A 21367-nucleotide genomic window follows, 5' to 3' on the forward strand; every position below is an offset into this window, starting at 1 on the left:
GTCTTGCTCTTTTTTCCGCAGCTTGCCTCCAACCTTGATCCTCCTTGCCTCTGGCCTGCAAAGTAGCTGGGATTCTAGGCACGAGATGAAGTGATCATCTAGGGCTACTCAGATGGACCCAATGGAATCACCAGGGCCTTGTATACAAGGAAGGGAACAGCATCAGAGAAGGAGGCATGGTGGCAGAAGCAGAGACTGGAATGATGTGGCCATGAGACAAGGGTTGTGGGCAGCCTTGAGACGTTGGGAAAGGCCAGGAATAGAATCTCTCCTAGCACCTCTAAAGGGGGGAACACAATCTTGTGAACATTCAGGATCTCAGGCCACAGAGGTCCTAAACTTGTATTATCTGAAGCCACTAAGTGTGGTTATTTGTTACAGCATGCATAGGAGACTAACCCATTGATTTTCATGGAACACTGCTGTACGTGGTGAAGCTACAATCTCAGGAGCAGAGGGCACCGTGACCCAAGGCTCCTTAGACAGAAAACAGCAGGGCGGGAGGTAAATGGCAACTTTGTCTTGCAAAGTTCAGTCACTCGGCAGCAGCAATGCAGCCTGGTGTGCTAGAAACTAGCAGACACTGCTGAGGACAGATGGGAGCTGGGGGGAGAGCCAGCTCCAGTCATGACTATTGTGAACATCTCTGTGCTTAAAAACTCCATCTGATTCTTTGCCTGTGTCGTCCTCTCTTGTCTTTGGAGGGCGCTACGATGCCCGAGCCAGAGTCCTCGTTTGCCATGTGACTACTCTGCTTCACGTTCCCCTGGAGGACCTGGATGTCCTTGAAGAGACGTTCCTCGAGAGCCTGAAGGAAGCCAGAGAAGAGGAATCTGAGTAAGAAACCCCTGCATTTCCACTCAAGGGAGCTTTGCCGATAACGGTGCCCTTTCCCTGACTGAGCAGAAGGAGCACTGGCTGGAGAGTTCCAATGAAGCCTTGGCTCACTATGTGACCTTAACAAGTCCCCTTACCCTCTCTGGGCCTCAGTGATCACTTGCAAGAAGAGGAGGACCAAATAGAGGGTTACTAAGAGAGGTGCATCTGACTTTAACATCCTAGGGCCCTGATACCATGCTCTTCCTCAGGCTCGGATCTATGGGCTCCATCGACCTGGATTCAAATCCCACCTCAGACACCCATCTACTGTCTAACCTTGGGCAGCTAGCAGGCCACCTTTCTCTAATCTGCAATATTCCATGCATGTCTGTAAAATGATAAGGATAGTATCCTCCTGGACCATTGGGAGAAAGGAACATTGCCATAATATAAAACACTCTGCCCAAGCTTGGCACCATAGTGAGTATTCCCTGATGTGACTCTTCCCTTCCCCCACGTGCCCCAAACACATCCGACTCCTCCGTGGCAGAGCTTTGCTATTATGTCGGTAACTTGGCCACCGCATTGCTCCTTGGAGAGAACGCCTAACACAAAAATCTAAATCCCAGTGCAATAAATCAATCCCAGCCACAGCCTAATTGTGGGTTGCTGGCACCAAGCACGTCAGCCTGGCCCTGAGTCTCACTCATCTACAATGGCTTGGGGGTTGCACCAGTTCATTCTTCCAGTTGGAGATTTAATCCAGTTGTCAGGTTCAGAGAAACACCCTCGTGCCAGGGTTTATGGGGCAAAGGGAATGGGTGTTACCTCGAAAAAGGAGGAAACATGGCTTGTTGAAATAACCTCGAAACATTCTTGCTTTGACTCTCAAACTGTGTCAGCAAGAAAATAACCTTGCTCCAAGCAAATTACCATAACCACAAAGGCTGCCTCAGGTTCTTTGAAAGCACCAGAAAGAGGTAGGGTCTTCTATGCCTTCAGATTAAGGAATCTCTCATTTATTGGTTGGAAATCTTTTGCCAATACTGGGGCTCTGAACTGAGGACTTTGCATTCTTGCTTGGCTTTTTTCTTTCAAGGCTGATGCTTTACCACTTGAGCCACAACTCTACTTCTGGCTTCTTGTGGCTAGAGATAAGTCTCACAAACTTTTCTGCCTGGGTTGGCTTCAAACCTCAATGCTCAGATCACAGAGCCTCCTGAGTGGCTAGGATTATAGGTTTGAGCCAGCAGAACCTGATTATTAGCTGAAAAATCTTATCAGAAAGAAACATATATCCTTGAGGGATTTGTTCTGTTAATAGCAGTAATCCGGACCAGAAAAAAAAAGAAAACAGAAGTTCTAACACAGGGGCTAGGAAGGTAGTTCAGTGGTAGAATGCGGTTCAAAGCCAGCCTAGGTGGAAAAGTCTGTGAGACTCTTATCTCCAATTAGTCACCAGAAAACCAGAAGTGGCACTGTGGCTCAAGTGATAGAGCACTGGCCTTGAGCTGAAGAGCTGAGGGACAGTACCCAGGCCCAGAGTTCAAGCCCCATGACTGGCCAAAAGACAAATAAACAAGACAAAACAAAAAACTGTTGGGGAGCCTGACAGTTCTCCTGTAGGTCTGGCCCAAGAATGACAACATTCTAGGCAGGAATGGGGTCACTGTGTCAACCTGTAATCCAGAACGAAGTCAGTGTGGATGCAAGGCACAGCCAGTTTGCAGTGGAGAAGCAGTGGGAGGGAGTAAGACATAACTGTGGATGCTATAAACCGTTGAGGTTGAGGGGAGGGGCTCATTTGTTACAGCAGCAAAATCTTATCCTGATGGATGGATCCACTTACTGTGGCTACGTACATATTACACTCATTTAATTTATGCCAGTACTAGGGCTTGAACTCAGGGCCAGGGTGCTATCCCTTACCTTTTTTATTCACTCAAGACAGGCTCTTTACCACTTGAGCCACACCACCATTTCTAGCTTTTTGCTGGCTAATTTCTGCCCTAGTTGGTTTCAAACTGCAGCCCTTAGATCTCAGCCTCCTGAGTTGCTAGGATTACAGGCATGAGCCACCAGTACCCAGCCTAGTGATTGTATTTACATCAAAGTCTTCTTTTCCAACAAATGATACATAATTTCCACGGGTTTTGTGAGGTCTTCACGAGATGAAATGATTCACATAGAAATGATTGGCCTATCGTAACCGTTCAATATGTTTATTGCTATTATCATTCTTCTCATTACTAAAAAGAATTTCCTTCTAAATGGAGGCTGGAGATATACTTTGACCCTTAATTGACTTGACGCTTAACTGATGGTCCTTAATTCAGTTTAAACAGGGAGGATGGAAATTATTGGATTTTGGCAGGGTTCAAGGCCTGTGGTGCATGTGGGGGAAAATCCCAGCTCACCAAAGGAACGGGCATGAGGGGCGGCGTGGGGGTGTGGCTCTGAGAGTCAGCGGCACTGTCTAGGCTGCAGCTAGAAACCAAGGGAGGAGGTCCGGGAGTCGCTGTGGCTGGGTCAAACACTTCCAGCTCTCGACCGTCTTTTGCTACCCCTGGGATTGGGAGGGGGGAGATATCAGGAGGGATGATCATCTCAGAGAGCAGAGGAGACAGCCACCTTCCTGCAGTGATGTGTCCCAGTTGCTATAGAACCAGAGGGGGACTGGAGGCTAAATTTAAAAAAATGTGTAGGGCAGAATAGACCTGCCTGCCATCTAAACAGAAGCTTTGGGGTTAATAGAACACATGTGAAATGTTGGAGCATTGTCACGATCACTGGAGATTATTAAGAAATTAGTCAACGTGTTGTGACTCACACCTAGCTATCCAGGAGGCTGAGATGGGAAGATAGTGGTTTGAAGTCAACATGGGCAGAACAGCTGGGTAACACATTGCATTCCATAGCTTAGCATCTTCCAGAAAGAGAAAAGAGTTCAAAAAGTCTAAAGAAACCCTACATAGAATCAGATCCATTAAGGGCACATACAGATTTACAATTCACTGAAAAAAATGGAGGCTGGTGTCCAGAGAGGGCAAGCCATGTTCCCAAGGCTACACAGAAAGCTAGAGGCTAAATCAGAGCTAAGAACCAGGTCTCTAGGCTGAAGAGTTGCTATGCTGCTTTCCCTAGGTCTGAGATAATTTTGGCAACCTCAGGCAGAATCCGAGGTCCATCACCATCATCCCTAAAGCCACTCCTATTTCTGGGGAAAGAATTCTTAAGTAAGCCAGGCGCCAGTGGCTCATGCCTGTGATCCTAGTTACTGGAGGCTGAGATTTGAGGATCATGGTTCAAAGCCAGCCCAGGCAGAAAAGTCTGTGAGACTCTTATCTCCAATAAACCACCAGGAAACTGGAAGTGGTGCTGTGGCTCAAGTGGTACAGCACTCGCCTTGAGCTGAAGAGCACAGGGACAGCGACCAGGCCCCGAGTTCAAGCCCCATGACTGACCCCCCCAAAAAAATTATTAAATAGCAAGTAGGACTCAACATACCTAATGTTTTCATTCTCAAGCCTGCAGAGAATCTCATGAGAGAAGGCCTACTATTATTCCTATTATGCAGACGAGGAAACTGAGCCTCAGAGAAACTAAATAAGGTTCTCAAGGCTGGCTGCATTAGAACTTTTTTTTCCATTTTGTCAGTCATGGGGCCTGAACTCTGGGCCTGGGCACTGTCCCTTAGCTCTTCAGCTCAAGGCTAGCGCTCTACCACTTGAGTTACAGTGCCACTTCTGGTTTTCTGGTGGCTAATTGGAGATAAGAGTCTCACAGACTTTTCCGCCTAGGCTGGCTTTGAATGGCAATCCTCAGATCTCAGGCTCCTGAGTAGATAGGATTACAGGCATGAGCCACCAGCACCCAGCTCCCCCTGGGTTCTTAAAGATCCTTCTGGAAGTGGCTCACATCCCCACTCACCTATCATTGGTTAAAGCTGGTCATCAGTTGTCAGTTGACAACAATGTTGTACACTTGGGCCTTTCTCTATATTAGCATTTCCACATTCCTCAGATTCCACTAGCCAGGGCTAGAAAATATTTTTTAATTAAGTCTGGCTGGGTATAGTGATGCACACCTGTAATCCCAGCCCTCAAGACATGGAGATCATGAGTTTCAGTCTAGCCTCAGCTACATAGTGAGACCTAGACCCAAACAAAAAATAAGTAGGTCTGTTACTGAACACATTCAGCCTTTTTTATTTCTTACCGTTATTCAAGATGTATATGTAGTGTATATATGCTCTATTTGGTACAATAAATAAACGTGATTAGAGTAGAAGCAAGAATTGCCTAGGTTAGAAACAAATATTACAAGGCGGGGCACCAGTGGCTCACGCCTATAATCCTAGCTACTCAGGAGGCTGAGATCTGAGGATCAAGGTTTAAAGCCAGGGCAGGAAAAGTCTGTGAAACACTTTTTTTTTTTTTTTCCATCAGTCCTTTGGCTTGAACTCTGGGCTTAAGCGCTGTCCCTCAGCTCTTCAGCTCAAGGCAAGCACTCTACCGCTTGAGCCACAGCGCCACTTCCAGTTTTCAAATGGTATATTGGAGGTAAGAGTCTCACGGACTTTCCTGCCCAGGCTGGCTTTGAACCGAGATCCTCAGATCTTAGCCTCCTGAGTAGCTCGGATTACAGGCGTGAGCCACCGGCACCGGGCTTGTGAAACTCTTTTATCTCCAACAAACCTCTCAGAACACTGGAAGTGGCACTATGGCTCAAGTAGTAGAATACAAGCCTTCAGTTGAAGAGCTGAGGGACAATGCCCAGGCCCAGAGTTCGAGCCCCACGACCGACAGACAAACAGACAGACAGACATACGTACATACATACATGCGTACATATTGCACCTGCAGTATTTCTTGAGCACCTGTGGGTTTTGCTGCCCTTGGGGTCCTGGAACCAATTCCCCATGGAAGTACAACTATAGAACCTTCTAGTAAAGGAGGGAGAACTGAACAGCTGACTAACGATGAGCAACTGACCCCCACAGCAGAGGAAGGCATCAAGCCTCCCCGGCGGTTGAGATTTGAATGCCAGACCAGGCCCCTGGCTCTCAGCCTCCATTCTGCTTCTTCTCCCTCCCTCTACAGCGGCATGTGGTCCTGAACCCCGAGTGTGCGCAAATTTCTATCACTGGCTCCTGCATCTCCGTCTCAAAGCAGTAAGAAGAGCCGTGCTTTGCCCTTTATCCCCCTAGGGAGACATAGAGAGCTGAGCTGGCAGGAAACCAAAACACATGCCGGGCCCCAGAATGCCCAATGCAAGTCCATTTCTGGAAACAGGCAGGAAACAAGTGGTTGAGCCCCTGGGTTTTTCTGCTCACAGATAACACAGTATCCCACGGCACCCACACATTGTCTATTTGCCGTGTGAGTTTGTTGACTGAATAGCCAAAGGAGGAATGAATTTTAATCGTGACAAAGCCACAATCTTGTGAGATGTCATTGCCCCCATTTTACAGGAGAGGAAGACTAAGGCTCTGGCCGATATGGTAGGATGTTCTGGAAATACCCACAATTTCTCTCTTAACCTATCTGCAATGTGAGGACCACAGTAAAACCATTTCCTAGAATAAGATAAAATGTAGGAAGTCCAAAGCACAGAAGCTAGTGTATAGGCAGGCATTCCTCACTAAATATTAACCATTTTTCATCATTTCTTATCACCATGATTTGCTGTCGCTCCAGTGAGTGTCCAAACTCCACTTGTGTTCAGAGGTCCCCCGTAATGGCCTCTCCTCTGACTTCCAATCAAAAAAGCAGCTGAGCCCGGTGCTAATGGCTCACACCTGTCATCCTAGCTACTCAGGAGGCTGAGATCTGAGGATCGAGGTTCAAAGCCAGTCCAGGCAGGAAAGTCCATGAGACTTTAACCTCCAATTAACCACCAGAAAACTAGAGGTAGCACTGTGGCTCAAAGTGGTAGAACACTCACCTTGAGCTAAAGAGCTCAGGGACAGCGCCTAGGCCCAGAGTTTAAGCCCCACGACTGACAAAACAACAACAATAAAAACAACAGCTGAGGCCTGCAGATCCCAAAGGCAAATGGGGTTCTCATGAAGCCTGAGCACTCATGACAGCTGCACTCAGTACGCACCTGACGCCAGTTCATCCCAAATGCTTTCTTCTGCTGCCAGCTTTTCCAGCACTTATGTCTCCAGCCTGGAAGCGTCTGGCTATTGCCCCAAGGCCAAGGTCTCCTGTGAAGAAATGTCTCTAAGCCATCCTCAGAGTGATTCTTCAAGGGGAAAGGGGCTTCCAGCTGTCCCCGAGGGAGGTGGAATCCAAAGGCAGGATGGGGGAGAAGGGATGGAGGAGGGAGGCGATGGAGTCACTCTGTTGAAAGGTATTCTTTGTGCTCCTCTTGCTATTATTATTACTGTTTTCTTTTCATTATTCAATTGCAACCCTGTTAGATGGACCTGGTAGGTAAGTAGTGCACCTGTCCACTGAGATTTCCCTACTAAGTTTCAGAACCATGAATTTTCTTTTTCTTTTATTTTTTTTAATGTGCCAGTCCTTAGGCCTCTGACCCTGGGCACTGTCCCTGAGCTCCTTTTGCTCCTGGCTATTACTCTACCACTTGTGCCACAGCTCCACTTCCAGATTTTTCTGTGACTAATGGGAGGCAACAGTCTCACAGACTTTCCTGCCCAAGCTGATTTTGAACTGAGATCTGTAGATCTCAGGCTCCGAGTGGCTAGGATTACAGACATGAGCCACCAGTGCCCAGCTTTTTTTTGCTTTTTTTCTTTTGTGTCAGTATTGGGGATTGAATTCAAGGACTGGAGTGCTGTCCCTCAGCTTCTTCATTCGAGGCTGGTGCTCTATCACTTGAGCCACACCTCCACATCTGGCTTTTGGATCGTTAATGGGAGATACAAGTCTCCTGGACTTTCCTGTTTCCAACTCTGATCCTCAGATCTCAGCCTCCTGTATGGCTAGGATTACAGGCATGAGCCACCAGCACCCAGGTCGCTTCTGCTTCTTAAAAGCATCAGTGGGCCTGGGTGACTTGGTAGCCTGCTCTTCTGGACAGAGTAACTACCCACCATTGCTCTCCTCTGGAGGTGAGGTGGGGCTGGAGTGAAGCGGGAGGTCTCAAGGGATCCTGGCCATAGGTGATCCTTAAAGATCAACCTCTTCTCCCCCAGAACGGCTGAGGCATCCCGGAAGAAGAAAGAAAACCGGAGGAAATGGAAACGCTATCTCCTGATAGGGCTGGCAACAGTCGGAGGGGGAACGGCGATTGGTAAGGCCAGCCCAGTGGGCAGCACATGGCAGTCTAGACTCACAGCAAGCACCAAAAGGGCAGGAGGTGTGCTGGGAGGTGACCCCAGCACAGGACAGGTCAGTGGTAGAGTAGCACTGTTAGAAGTTGCTATAGGCAGCCGGGCACTGGTGGCTCACGCCTGTAATCCTAGCTACTCAGGAGGCTGAGATCTGAGGATCAAGGTTCAAAGCCAGCCCGGGCAGGAGAGACCGTGATACTCCTATCTCCAATAAAACACCAGAAAACCGGAAGTAGATCTGTGGCTCAAGTAGGAAAGCATTAGCCTTGAGCAAAAGAAGCTCAGAGGCAACACCCGGGCCCTGAGTTCAAGCCCCAGGACCAACACCAAAAAAATAGAAGTGTCCAAAAAAGGTGGTGGTAATTTATGGAGTCAGAACACATCAAGCCGTATTCCAACTCCCACTTTCACGCGTGTGGGCTGCTTTCCCTGCAGGTGTGACTGGAGGCCTGGCTGCCCCTCTGGTGGCTGCAGGAGCTGCGACAATCATTGGCAGTGCTGGGGCAGCAGCGCTGGGCTCTGTGGCTGGAATAGCTGTCATGACTTCACTGTTCGGTGCAGCTGGAGCTGGCCTGACAGGTAAGGCTCGAAAGCAGCGGGGACCCAGGTGCTGGTGGCTCATGCCTATAATCCAAGCTACTCTGGAGGCTGAGATCCAAGGATCATGGTTCAGAGTCAGCAAGGAAAGAAAACTCTGTTAGGGCTGGAAATGTAGCTTAGTGGTAGAGTGCTTGCCTAGCATGCAGGAAGCCCTGAGTTCAATTCCTCAGCACCACATAAACAGAAAAAGCCAGAGGTGACACTGTGGCTCAAGTGGTAGAGTGCTAGCCTTGAGCAGAAGAAACTCAGGGACAGTGCTCAAGCCCCAAGTTCAAGCCCCAGGATGGGCAAAAAAAGAAAAACATCTGGGGCTGGGAAGGTGGCTCAGTGGTAGAGCGCTTGCCTTGCATGCCTGAGGCCCTGGGTTCGATTCCTCAGCACCACATAAGCAAAAAGAAAAAAGCCGGAAGTGGCGCTGTGGCTCAAGTGGTAGAGCACTAGCCTTGAGCTGAAGAGCTGAGGGACAGCGCCCAGGCACAGAGTTCAGGCCCCACAACTGGACCCAAAAGGAAAAAAAAAAAAAACCATCTATGAGACCCTTATCTCCCATTAACCAATAAAAAATCCCAAAGTGGAAGTGTGGCTCAAGTGATAGAGCACCAGCCTGAAGCAGAAAAAGCAAAGCAAGAGCATGAGGTCCTGAGTTCAAACTCTAGTACACACACACACACACACACACACACACACACACACACACACACACACACACACACACACACACACACACACACACACACACACAAAATGGGGAACTGAGAAAGATTTTTTGTTGTTGTTGTTGGTCGTGGGGCTTGAACTCTGGGCTTGGGCGCTCTTCAGCTCAAGGTGAGCATTCTACCTCTTGAGCCACAGCACCACTTCTGGTTTTCTGGTGGTTTATTGGATATCAGAGTCTCACGGACTTTTCTGCCCAGGTTGGCTTTGATCGGCGCTCCTCAGATCTCAGCCTCCTCAGTAGCTAGGATTACAGGCGTGAGCCACTGGCGCCCAGCTTAAGAAAGATGTTTTTTTATCTAGAGTGGCCCAGGTCACTACAGGATTCTCTGATTCTCCCTAGGGATGGCTTCTTGGGTGACAGAGGGGATGTAGCTTTGTCCTCTCTGAGTTCTACTTGTGTCTGACTTGCAACAGATTTCACTGAAGCAACTAGACTAGTCCTCTGCATGGCCAGGGTAAAGACCACATTTGCAAACCTGGCTTTCCCACCATGCCCCCTAAGCGCTTCCTAAGCTTCCTGAGCCTGCTCCCCCACTCTGAGAGTACAAGCAAGCCCTCTGGAGGCATGAGGCCTTTTCCTGGCTACAGAGTGACTTTCGATTCCCTGCAATCAAGGACAGTTATGGCACTTTAAAGGGGCCACAAACAAAGTGCATTTGTCCGGGGGCAGGGCAGCTAGGTAGCGATTGCTGGGTACATGTAAGCACAGCCCCTCCCAGGGCTCCCTCACCTCCATTCCTGTTCATGTGTCTGAGTCTTTAGGATACAAGATGAAGAAGCGTGTCGGAGCCATTGAAGAGTTCACATTCCTGCCCCTGACGGAGGGCAGGCAACTACACATCACCATCGCCATCACTGGGTGGCTCGCTTCTGGAAAATACCGTGAGGACCAGGGGCAGAGAAGGATTGGGGGACCTGGTGTTGGGGCACTGGTGGACTTGGGCCTACTGCTCACCAGACCCTGGGATCTGTTCTTGCTTGCATGCGACTCTAGGGAGTAGGCAGGAAGGGCCCCATATCACAGAGGAGGACACTGAGGCTCAGAAAGGTGAGATGACTTCATTGCTACACCCATCTGCCCATGCACTCTCCTACTGACTCAGCCATCCTTTAGCTTTCCATGCATGTACTCATCTATTCACCCACCCATCTAGCCATCTATCCACCCATCCTCCACCCATCCATCCACCTATCCATCCACCTATCCATCCATCCATCCATCCATCCAGCTATCCATCCATCCATCCAGCTATCCATCCATCCAGCTATCCATCCATCCAGCTATCCATCCATCCACCTATCCATCCATCCAGCTATCCATCCATCCAGCTATCTATCCATCCACCTATCCATCCATCCAGCTATCCATCCAGCTACCCAGCACCTATCCATCTACTCACTCATTCATCCATTTACCCACCACCCATATACCTACCCATCATCCATCCACGCATCTACCCATTCATTCATTTTCCCATCTATCCATTCACCTATCAGCTATCCACCTGTCCATGTATCCTCCCCCCACCCCTTTATCCATCAGTATTTATAGAGTATCCACTCACCCACCCACCTACCATCCATCCACTCACCATCATTCATCCAGCCAGCCAGCAGTATTTGTAAAGTACTATTCTTAACTGGGTTAAGCCAAGCCTTAGAAATTCATTGATGGACAGCCCAGTCATCATGTCTGCTTCCATGGAACACACAAGACAGAGACAGGCCAAGTGATTAAAGGGAAGCTTTATGGCTGGCACAGTGGGGACAGCATGAATGAGCTATTCCTGGAGGAAGTTTTTAGAGGAAGTAGTATTTATGCTAAGGCCTGGTTGGTAGCTAGTTGGGTTTAAAAAAGGAAAACGTGTGTACCAAGCAAAGAGGCAGCACAACCAAAGGTCCTGATGTGCAAAAAGACCAAAAGGAGGGCTGGGAATGTAGCTTAGTGGCAGAGTGCTAACCTGGCATGCACAAAGCCCTGGGTTCAATTCCTCAATACCATATAAACAGAGAAAGCCAGAAGTGTCGCTATGGCTCAAGTGGTAGAGCACTAACCTTGAGCAAAAAGAAGTTGAGGGACAGTGCCCAGGCCCTGAGTTCAAGCCCCAGGATTGGCAAAAAAAAAAAAAAAAAGACCAAAAGGAGCATAGGGTAATCAAGTAGCCAGAAGGCAGGAATGAGACCATAGCATGAGGAGCAGAGAGTCTGAATCTGTCCTCAGAGCAAAAAGAAGATAGCCTAGGGCTTTATTGCTCACGGGTGAGAGATCAATACATCTTGGCTGTTTGACTTCAAAGTGCGTATTTATATAACTTTTTCCCGTTCCTCAGTGACTTCATTTGTCAGGTGGAACAAATGATTCCCGCTGTTCAGGGTGGCTGCCAAAACCAGATAGCACTAGGGCAGCACCTGGTGTTGTGCTGGCATCCCTCAGATATCAGCTCCGGGCTGTGATCTGGAGGAGCATGCTTGGGTGAAGAAAAAGCATCTTCAGTGTTCTTTTCAGCAGCCTAGTGAGTGTCGGACTCAGGGAGAAGGATGCCTAGAGGAGACCTGTGATCAGGCACCATGACTCACATCTGTAATCCCAGATACTCAAGAGGCTCAGATGTGAGAATCACGGTTCAAAGTGATTCCTAGCCTTTAGGGGCAAAAAAAAAAAAAAAAAAAGCATAGAGACAGCACCTAGGCTCTGAGTTCAAGCCCCAGCGTTAACACAGAGGTGGGGGAGGGAAATTGGGAAGGAGGGGGAGAGGGAGAGAAAGGAAAGGGATGGGGAAGAGAAACAATCCAAATTAGAGAAAGCTCTGTAAGGAACAAACCATCACTCACTTCTGTCAGCTTGAAGCCTTAATTGTCACTGAGTCTTGCTTGCAGATGTGATGGGAGTAATTGCTGTGTTATAATGAAGGAAAAAAGGAAAGGAAGGAGGGAAGAAGGGAGGGAGAGAGGGAATCATGTTCACACTTCACCATCTAGATGGCCTTTGGTGGCTAAGGTGCAGCTGTCTCTTCTATGAGGTTGCTTCCGTTTCCATTTCCTAGGAGAGGAAATTGAGGCTCAGAACACCTTCCCCCAGTTTCTGGATTGATTGCTTCCTACTCCGTGGGTGTTGGCACAAAGCCGTACTGAGTCAGAGAGCCACACTGCCAGTCATGTCCGAAGTCCCAGCTTAATGTTCGACTTCTCCCGGATAAAGAAAATACTATTTTATACATGGAGTCCTTCAAACTTTTTTTTTTTTTTGGTACCAGCCTCAGGCATGAACTCAGGGCCTGGGCGCTGTCCCTGAGCTTTTACATTCAAGGCTGGTGCTCTACCACTTGAGCCACAACTTCACTCCCAACTTTTTGATGGTTAATTAGAGATAAGAGTCTACTGGATTTTCCTGCCCAGGCTGGCTTCAAACCATGATTCTCAAATCTCAACCTCCTGAGCAACTAGGGTTTTAAGCATGAGCCACCAGCATCAGGCTTAAGCTCTTCATTCTTACCTTGCCATATGAAGGCATGCACATGGCCTCTTTACAGAGAAGCAAAGAGAAGCTCAAGGTCAGATAGAATTGCTCCCAAGGTCACCTAGCTACAGATGAGGAAAAGTTGTGATGGGAGCCCTCCCTGGGGTAGACTCTAATCTACCCTGCTAGAGGGAGCTGCCCACAGGCCTGCCTCTGGCATTTCCTATCTGGTTCCCTGGGTGGGGCATTTTCTGCCACAGACAGGTGAGATGCCACCTACCTGTTTTCTCCCCAGGCACCTTCAGCGCCCCATGGGCCGCCCTGGCCCGCAGCCGTGAGCAGTACTGCCTGGCCTGGGAGGCCAAGTACCTGATGGAGCTCGGCAACGCTCTGGAGACCATTCTCAGTGGCCTTGCCAATATGGTGGCCCAGGAGGCCCTCAAGTATACTGTGCTGTCAGGTAAGCTAGCCCCCCCTTCCAACCAGCCATGGTAGGGTATACTGGTGCCATATCCTCGCATACCTGCAGCCAAAAGGAGGCCCAACCTGTGCTGGAGATAACACAGTCATCTGTATATGAGTCACAGGCCAACCACATAATGTATCTGTTAGCTACTGTTACATAACAAACCATCTCAAATGTGTGGCCTGAAATCACACTCATTGATTCTGATCGCTCAGGGAAGGGAAGGGAAGTGGGCTGATCTGAGCAAGGCATACTCAAAAAAAATATTTTTCTGTGAGTTTGCTGATTGCCCGCTGACATAGGCTAGCCTAGGGCAGTTAGATAAACTTAGCTCTGTTCCATGTACCTCTCCGCCTGAAGTCAACAGGCTAGCCCATGCCAATGGGACAAGTACAAGACAGGCAGCCCCCAAAACCCCAGCTCAAGCTCCACATTTGCTATCATTTCATTGACTAGCACAAATCACATGGCCGGGCCTGGTGTGGATGTCCAGGATGGTAGGAGAAGCATTGCACAGCAAGAAGGCAAAAATGGAAGGATAAAGGGTAGAGTGACAGATTGAGGTCATTTTTGGAACTCTCACCCATGAAAGCGCTTGGGCAGAAGAGATTTAGACTGGGAAATGCTACAAGTGTCTGATTCCTCTTTGAGTTGGATGGAACTCAGAGATCTTGTAGGTTCTGTGTTAGAGACTGCACGCATTCGCTTCAGCATCTGCCAGGCAAGCTCTTCCCTGGGAAGACCTCCCCATTTCCTTGCTGATCTCCCCAGGTATTGTGGCAGCCCTCACCTGGCCAGCCTCCCTCCTCAGTGTGGCCAATGTCATTGACAACCCCTGGGGCGTGTGTCTCCATCGGTCAGCAGAGGTTGGCAAGCACCTGGCACATATCCTGCTCTCCCGGCAGCAGGTACCTGGGAATGGCCTCAGGGGGGAGGGGGGTAGGGAGGGGGGAAGGTCAATGCGAGGGTTGCCTTGGGCACAGAGGTGAGCCTTAGCCGCAAGTCCACTTTGAGGTGGCCCAGTGACTGTGGGGAATAGGTAGTCTTTTCTGCCACTCCACTTCAAGTCACGAGAGTGTCCTGGGATGGTCAAAAATTCTGGACGGGGCCACTCCAACAGGCAAGTAGGTGAGCACCGAATATTGAGAACCCATAGCCACAAGTAGCTTCCAGGTGGATGTTATTTAGAGAGGTTGGTGAGGGTTGGGCTCATCGGGGTGATGTTTCAGTGGAAATATCAAGATCCTTTTGTGGTGAAGTGAACAGACTAACTGCACCCAAAGCTGCTCCTGGACAGGAATGGAATTTCCACACACCCACAGCCAAGCTGTCATGGGAAGAAATCCTCAGTGCTGCAAATATTCAAAAATAGGAAGAGCTAGGGAGGTGGCTTAGTGGTAGAGTGTTTTCCTAACATGCATGAAGCCCTGGGTTCAATTCCTCAGGACCACATAAACAGAAAAAGCCAGAAATGGCACTGTGGCTCAAGTGGTAGAGTGCAAGCCTTGAGCAAAAGAAGCTCAGGGACAGTGCCCAGCCCTGAGTTCAAGCCCCAGGACTGGGGGAAAAAATGGTTAGGAAGAGAAAGCATCAAGCTTTTCTTTTCTTTTTTTTTTTTTTTTTTTGTGGGTCATGGGGCTTGAACTCTGGGCCTGGGCGCTGTCCCTCAGCTCTTCAGCTCAAGGCGAGTGCTCTACCACTTGAGCTACAGCGCCACTTCCGGTTTTCTGGTGGTTTCTTGGAGATAGGAGTCTCACGGTCTCTCCTGCCTGGGCTGGCTTTGAACCTTGATCCTCAGATCTCAGCCTCCTGAGTAGCTAGGATTACAGGTGTGAGCCACCAGCGCCCGGCCAAGCTTTTCTTAAAAAAGAAAAACCTGGATCTAGCAAAGATATACTTTCCAGAAAAATGGAATTATCCTCTTCAAAATAAACTCAAGCCAGGCGCCAGTGGCTCATACCTATCATGCTATCTACCCATGAGGCTGAGACTTCAGGATTGTGGTCCAAAACTATCCCAGGCAGACAAATCTGAGAGACTCTCATCTCCAATTAACTCACAAAAAGAAAAAACAGAACTGAAGGAATAGCTCCAGATGTAGAATGACAGCTGTGAGCAAAAATGCCAGGCATTAGCTCAAGGCCCTGAGTTTCAGTGTCAGTACTGCCATACAAGAAGAAGAGGAAGAGGAGGAGGAGGAGGAAAGATAGGAAGAAGAAAACTAAGCTGGAATAACTAAAGACAAGCATTTGAGACACAGTACCAGAGGTGGCTGTGTGGCTTGAGTTTGAGTGCAAGAAGAAAACACAAAATGACAGTGGCTTAAACAAGACAGAAGTTTATTTTTCCCAGGTAAGCCTGAGACAGCTTCCAGACACTCCAGTGGCATGTCATTGTAGAGAGGCGAAGGCTCCTCCTGTGTGTGGTTGTGCCTTCTGACCCAAGATGGCAGGACCTGAGGTCTAGGTAGCCAGAGAAGGAAGAGCTGGAAGAGAGAGAGCAAAGGCCTTGCTGCCAGCTGATGCCTCATTGGTCACAGCCTTGTCACATGATTGTACCTCACTGTCCCAGAAGCCAGGAAATACAGCCTTTCTTCTTCTTCTTCTTCTTCTTCTTCTTCTTCTTCTTCTTCTTCTTCTTCTTCTTCTTCTTCTTCTTCTTCTCCTCCTCCTCCTCCTCCTCCTCCTCCTCCTCCTCCTCCTCCTCCTCCTCCTCCTCCTCCTCCTCCTCCTCCTCCTCCTCCTCCTCCTCCTCCTCCTCCTCCTCCTCTTCTTCTTCTTCTTCTTCTTCTTTTCCCTCTGTCATGAGGCCTGGGCACTGTCCCTCAGCTCTTCAGCTCAAGGCAAGCACTCTACCACTTGAGCCACAGTTCCACTTCTGGCTTTTTTCTGCTTATGTGGTGCTGTGGAATCAACCCCAGAGCCTCATGTATACAAGGCAAGCGCTCTACCACTGAGCCATCTTCCCAGCCCCAAGCCTTTATTCTGAGATGATGCACCAGCTGAGATTCAATCCTTGTGGACAAAAAGGCGGGTAGATACTGAGAGACAGTAGTTGCTGCCACTGTGGGAATGTTGCCTGGGCACCTGATGATAACTCTATCCAATCTCTATCTTTGCCAAACACAAACACACACACACACACACACACACACACACACACACACACACACACACACACACACACACACACACACACACACATTCCCAAGGCCAACAGTATCTATGCAAACTTCAAATCTCTTCTTTTTGTTCCTTATCCCATGTCCCCCCTCCTTTTTTTTTTTGTCAGTCATGGGACTTGAACCTAGGGTCTGGACACTGTCCCTGAGCTCTTTTGCTCAAAGCTAAGTGTTCTACCACTTCAAGCCACAGCACCACTTCCAGTTTTTGAGTGGTGAATTGGAGATAAATGTCTCCCAGAGACTTTTCTGCCTGAGCTGACTTCAAACCTAGATCCTCAGATCTCAGTCTCCTGAGTAGCTAGGATTAGAGGCATGAGCCATTGGTGCTAGGCCTGGTCCCTTTTAAAAGAAACCCTGATTACTTGGGGCCCACCCAAATAATCCAGGATAATCTCTCCATCTCAAGACCCTTAACTTGCTCCCATCTGCCAGTCCCTTCCATTCACAGGTTCCAGGGAGTACAATGTAGGTGTCCTGATAGGTGGACCATCATTCTGCCTCCTGCCTGGGGGTAATCACAATGCTGGGGACCCCATCTCCTTTGATCTGGTGGTCCCTCATCCTGAACACCCAGCTTTTCTTTGGAGTCTCAGAGGAATCTCCCAGCATCCCATATGCATCCCAGACTTCCAAAGGCAGGAAACAAGAAATGAAGGGCACATCAAGATGTCACAGCTCTTCCTGATCTTCAGTCACTTGGCCAGGTCTCAGCATTGGGGCCACCTACAGCTGCAGAGGACTCGGGGTAACTGTGTACCAGAAAAACCAGGAGTTCTAGTACCACACGGGATGGTTGGGGGGGAGGGATATTGATAAATGACTGGCAGTGTTTGCCATACAAATTCTGCTGAATTCAAATCTTATTTAATGATGAACTTTCTGTCATACTGAATGGAACAGAGGAGGGAAAGATTGGCCTCAAAACAAGGAACAGCCAGGGAAATCTCTACAGCTCACCCACTCCCTTCGCTCCTCTGCAGAACTGGTACCCAAGGTAGCATTTTGTCTTTGGAGTCTTCCCATAATAGTTTGACTCTCCACCTTATCTTATTAGGGTCAATACCTCGTGCTACCTGAGACATCAGAGCTCAGGGAGAGAATAGTGCATACAGGACTCAGGAGAGCAGAAGTAAACTACACCATGTACAGGCTTCACAGTCAGCACACTACACTGCCTAACTCCCCTGTAGACATCTCTGTCCTTTTCCCCCCCAACAGGGTCGACGGCCTGTCACCCTGATTGGCTTTAGCCTGGGAGCCAGGGTCATCTACTTCTGTCTGCAAGAGATGGCACAGGAGAAAGGTGAGTCGGGCTCATTGTCCCAGACAGAAACTTTCCAGTGTCGGGCTGGGAAGGTGGCTCAGTGGTAAAGTGCTTGCCTTGCATGAATGAGGCCCTGGGTTCGATTCCTCAGCACCACATAAGCAAAAAGAAAAAAGCCGGAAGTGGCGCTGTGGCTCAAGTGGTAGAGCGCTAGCCTTGAGCTGAAGAGCTGAGGGACAGCGCCCAGGCCCAGAGTTCAGGCCCCACGACCGGACCCAGTGCCCTTCCCCTCCCCATTATCCTACCACCACCACCCTGCTGCCCACCACCCCACCTCCCTCCCAGGCCAGGGGCCAAGGGCTTTACAGAAGGTGTTTCTAGTTTCATAGAAATAGGCAAACCGCATTGGTTTAAAACATGGCAACACTAGTTAAACCATTTGGAAAAGTGGCTTGATTTTGTTTTGTTTTTGTTTTCTGCACATGAATTAGATCAAATGAATGTCAGCAGCTCCATAATATGGCATTGGTGGTTTGGTTCTTGAGCAAGAGCGAACGGGATGACATACTCCCTCTGAAGGTTCTAGAAAAGGAACGCAGAGAGCATTCCTTGGCCATCCTCGGCGTCCCTTGGCATTCCTTGGCATCCTTTGGCTTGCACATTGTTCACCTCAACCTCTGCCCCATCTTCCCACTGTGTCTCCCTCTTCCTGCCTCTTCTCTGTCAGGACAGTGTCAAGAGCTTTGAGACCCACTAACCCAGGGTGATCTTACCACCAGGTCCTTATTTTCATTATGTCTGCAAAGACTCTCTTTTAGAAAAGAGTGCTAAGTGGACAGATTTGCTGGGGAAGTCACCATTGTGCTCCTCAGACACCTCCATGAGGATTTCTCGCTCCCAGTGTCATCCTCTCTGCTCAGAGGCAGGAAGTCTGAAGGGGCTGCTGCTGGCCTTGGGTGGGTGAGGGCTTCAGAAGACAGCACTGCTCCATCTGCAGAGGTTGGAGGGAAGGGGCAGCCTGGGGTCATGAGCCACAGAGAGTGATCAGGTGCATTATTGTTCCTGGGACACAGGCTTCCCTCCCTCAGGGTGACCCATCGCCCATGGGAGCCACCACTAGGGTTCCAGAACCAAGCACATAGAATAGCCTTGCTCTCTTATCCCTACCTCTTGATACTGACTCCTACAAAACCACCTCTCCAAACAGGCTTAAAACCAGCCTGATTGCTGGGCACTGGTGTCTCATGCCTGCAATCCTAGCCACTCAGGAAGCTGAGATCTGATGATCTCCATTCAAAAACTAGCCTGGGCAGAAAAGTCTGTGAGACATTGAAGCATCAAAGAGCCAGAAGAGGAGGTGTGGATCAAGTGGTAGAGCACCAACGGACAGTGCGCTGGCCCTGAGTTCAAGCCCTTCCCTCTGAGAAGCTGCCAGCCTAGTCTGCTGCAATTGTGTGCATTTTGGAGTCTGGACATTCAGTTTAGAACTCAGCCTATTGCTAGGCCTGACCACTAATCTCTCTGAGCTCCATTCGACTTGGATACAGCTCTGTGAATCAGAGTAGAAACTACATGGTGGTTATTATGAATATTATATTGTATGCAGTTGTTTTTACCAGCTTTGTCATCTACCTCTGAATAGGAGGCTCATCTTAACTCATAATAATGGAAGTTTCCATCCATGGTCAGCTGGCCAGTTGCTTTTGGACTTAAGGCAAAACAGAACATCATGGTAGGAGCACACGGCATGGGAAGCTGCTCCCCTTGTAACCAAAAATGCAGAGGAAAGGGGTGGACGCCCAATGTCCCATGCAAGGGTGTTTCCCCAGGGACCTAACTTCTTCCTGTAGGCTCCACCCTCTTCTTCCTGTAGGCCTCACTCCCTTCTTCCTATAGGCTCTACTCCCCTCTTCCTGTAGGCCCTACCCACTTCTTTCTGTAGGCCCCTCCTCTTCCTGTAGGCCCCATCCCTTGTTCCCATAAGCCCCACCCCTTCTTCCTGTAGGCCCCACCACGTTGGAATAGCACCACAGGCTGTCTAGGAAGCTTTGGACAGGTAGAGGACACTTAGCCAAATATCGTGGCAATGCTGAGTGGAAATGTGATCCCATAGTAAGCCCTGTAAGACTTATGAAGCATTTATAATATGCTGCGACTGTCCAAAGCTTTGTAAACAGGAGCGGGCACGTAGGTGGCTTAGCCACACCCACCCTCTCCTCCACAAGTGCTTGTGTGTGATTGGTAGGGCATCTTTCTCCAGCTGGCTGTGATCCTGAATGGATTCCTCACCCTCCCCACTCTACCCCCACTGCTGCTTTACTTCTCATTCATTCCAGCTCACTGTGTGGCTTCAGGCAGCTCTGGTTATTTAACACCCAATTAATCTGCACACAGAGAAGACCCTCTCTAATTGCAAGAAAGCTGTCATTATCTGAGTTAGGGATGTAAAAGAGGAATTACTCTAATGCATTGGATCCACTAATTGTTTTCTGGAGCCCCTTGAGAGCCAGTAATGAAATGTAGCAATAAATCCTAGAGTCACCCGGAGCCTGCGGCCCGCTAGCCAGCCTCTCCTCCTCCACCCTCCCAGCAGTGGCTTGTCCTTCTCCCTGGGAAAAACTAACAGTCTTCATGCTTCATTTCCCTTTTGGGGAGTTGCTTCTCTGCCTCCATTCACAGGGGCCCCTTGTAGCCTGGCCTGCTCTCAGGCTCAATGTGGTCAGCTTCCTTATCACCTGCACGCCACTGGAGAGCAGGGATCTGTCTGACCTCATGCCCTCCTGTCTTGAGATGAAAGCCCAAAGAGTGCATGCTCTATGAATGAATAGAACTTGAAATCTATTATTGTAAAAGCTTTCCCTGTGTATCAGTCAGGATAGGTAAGGTTACACCACAGTGACAGACATCCCCAACTCTTAGTGCTACAGCACTACAAACCATGTTTTGTCTATTCACTGTGGGTCGGCACTGGGCTTGGACTATTGCCAGCTTCCCACTCAGGCCTGGACACGCGAGTAGCTGATTTATTAATAAGAGGCATGAAGTGGGTTGTGCACACTCTCTGTAGATGATGCCATGGCCTTTGGAGGGGACCAGGGACGTGAGCTGCTGCTACCAAGAGGACACTACAGCCCATGAGACCTAGGTCAGATAGGCTGTTGTCCAAACCTTCAGTGACCCCCCCAACCCCAAACCAGACTGCCCAGGAGGCACCATCAGCTCAGGTGTGGATGGCCACCTGCCAAGTGGTTATGCCTTCAGGCAGGAACTGGACATGGCCAGAATTCCCAGAGACAAATAGACCCCTTGGGGAACAATCCATCTCCAGGCCAAGGGCATAGATTTGCTTTGAAAGAGACCTTAGCAGATGGCACACAGGGGTCTGGACCTGGAAGAGCCGCCATCTGAGCGCTCACTGAGTGCCAGGCTCCACATCACAATGGATTGTTCATCTCTCTGTGTGTTTGCTTTAAAAGGATTTCAGAAACTGAACAGTTGGGAATGGAACTGAATTCGGACTGACTCATCATAGCAAGCTCAGCCAGGAAATTGCCACA

At 49.2% G+C, this 21367-nt stretch overlaps 1 protein-coding gene and 1 long non-coding RNA gene across 9 annotated transcripts in view; one reads left to right on the forward strand and one right to left on the reverse strand.

Moving 5' to 3' along the window:
• The window catches only part of Tmco4 (transmembrane and coiled-coil domains 4), a 66149-nt gene that overhangs the window by 27357 nt on the left and 17425 nt on the right, over window positions 1-21367 (forward strand). For all 7 annotated transcript variants that reach the window (XM_070037788.1, XM_070037792.1, XM_070037793.1 and 4 more), the window contains 7 exons: window positions 705-837; window positions 7985-8082; window positions 8558-8701; window positions 10202-10321; window positions 13192-13356; window positions 14134-14270; window positions 17765-17849. In XM_070037788.1, coding sequence (XP_069893889.1) covers window positions 705-837; window positions 7985-8082; window positions 8558-8701; window positions 10202-10321; window positions 13192-13356; window positions 14134-14270; window positions 17765-17849 — 882 coding nt within the window. The remainder of the gene's footprint in view (window positions 1-704; window positions 838-7984; window positions 8083-8557; window positions 8702-10201; window positions 10322-13191; window positions 13357-14133; window positions 14271-17764; window positions 17850-21367) is intronic.
• LOC138838366 (uncharacterized) lies at window positions 720-13264 on the reverse strand. Of its 2 annotated transcripts, none has more exons than XR_011375591.1 (3): window positions 13177-13264; window positions 12272-12479; window positions 720-808 (listed from the first exon to the last, which is right to left on the reverse strand). It is a non-coding gene; the product is annotated as an uncharacterized lncRNA (long non-coding RNA). The 2 variants fall into 2 exon arrangements; XR_011375590.1 differs by lacking the exon at window positions 720-808 and adding an exon at window positions 11653-11981.

Source organism: Dipodomys merriami, unplaced genomic scaffold (genome assembly GCF_024711535.1).
Source record: "Dipodomys merriami isolate MVZ:Mamm:240054 unplaced genomic scaffold, mDipMer1.0.p SCAF_28, whole genome shotgun sequence".
NCBI lineage: Eukaryota > Metazoa > Chordata > Mammalia > Rodentia > Heteromyidae > Dipodomys > Dipodomys merriami.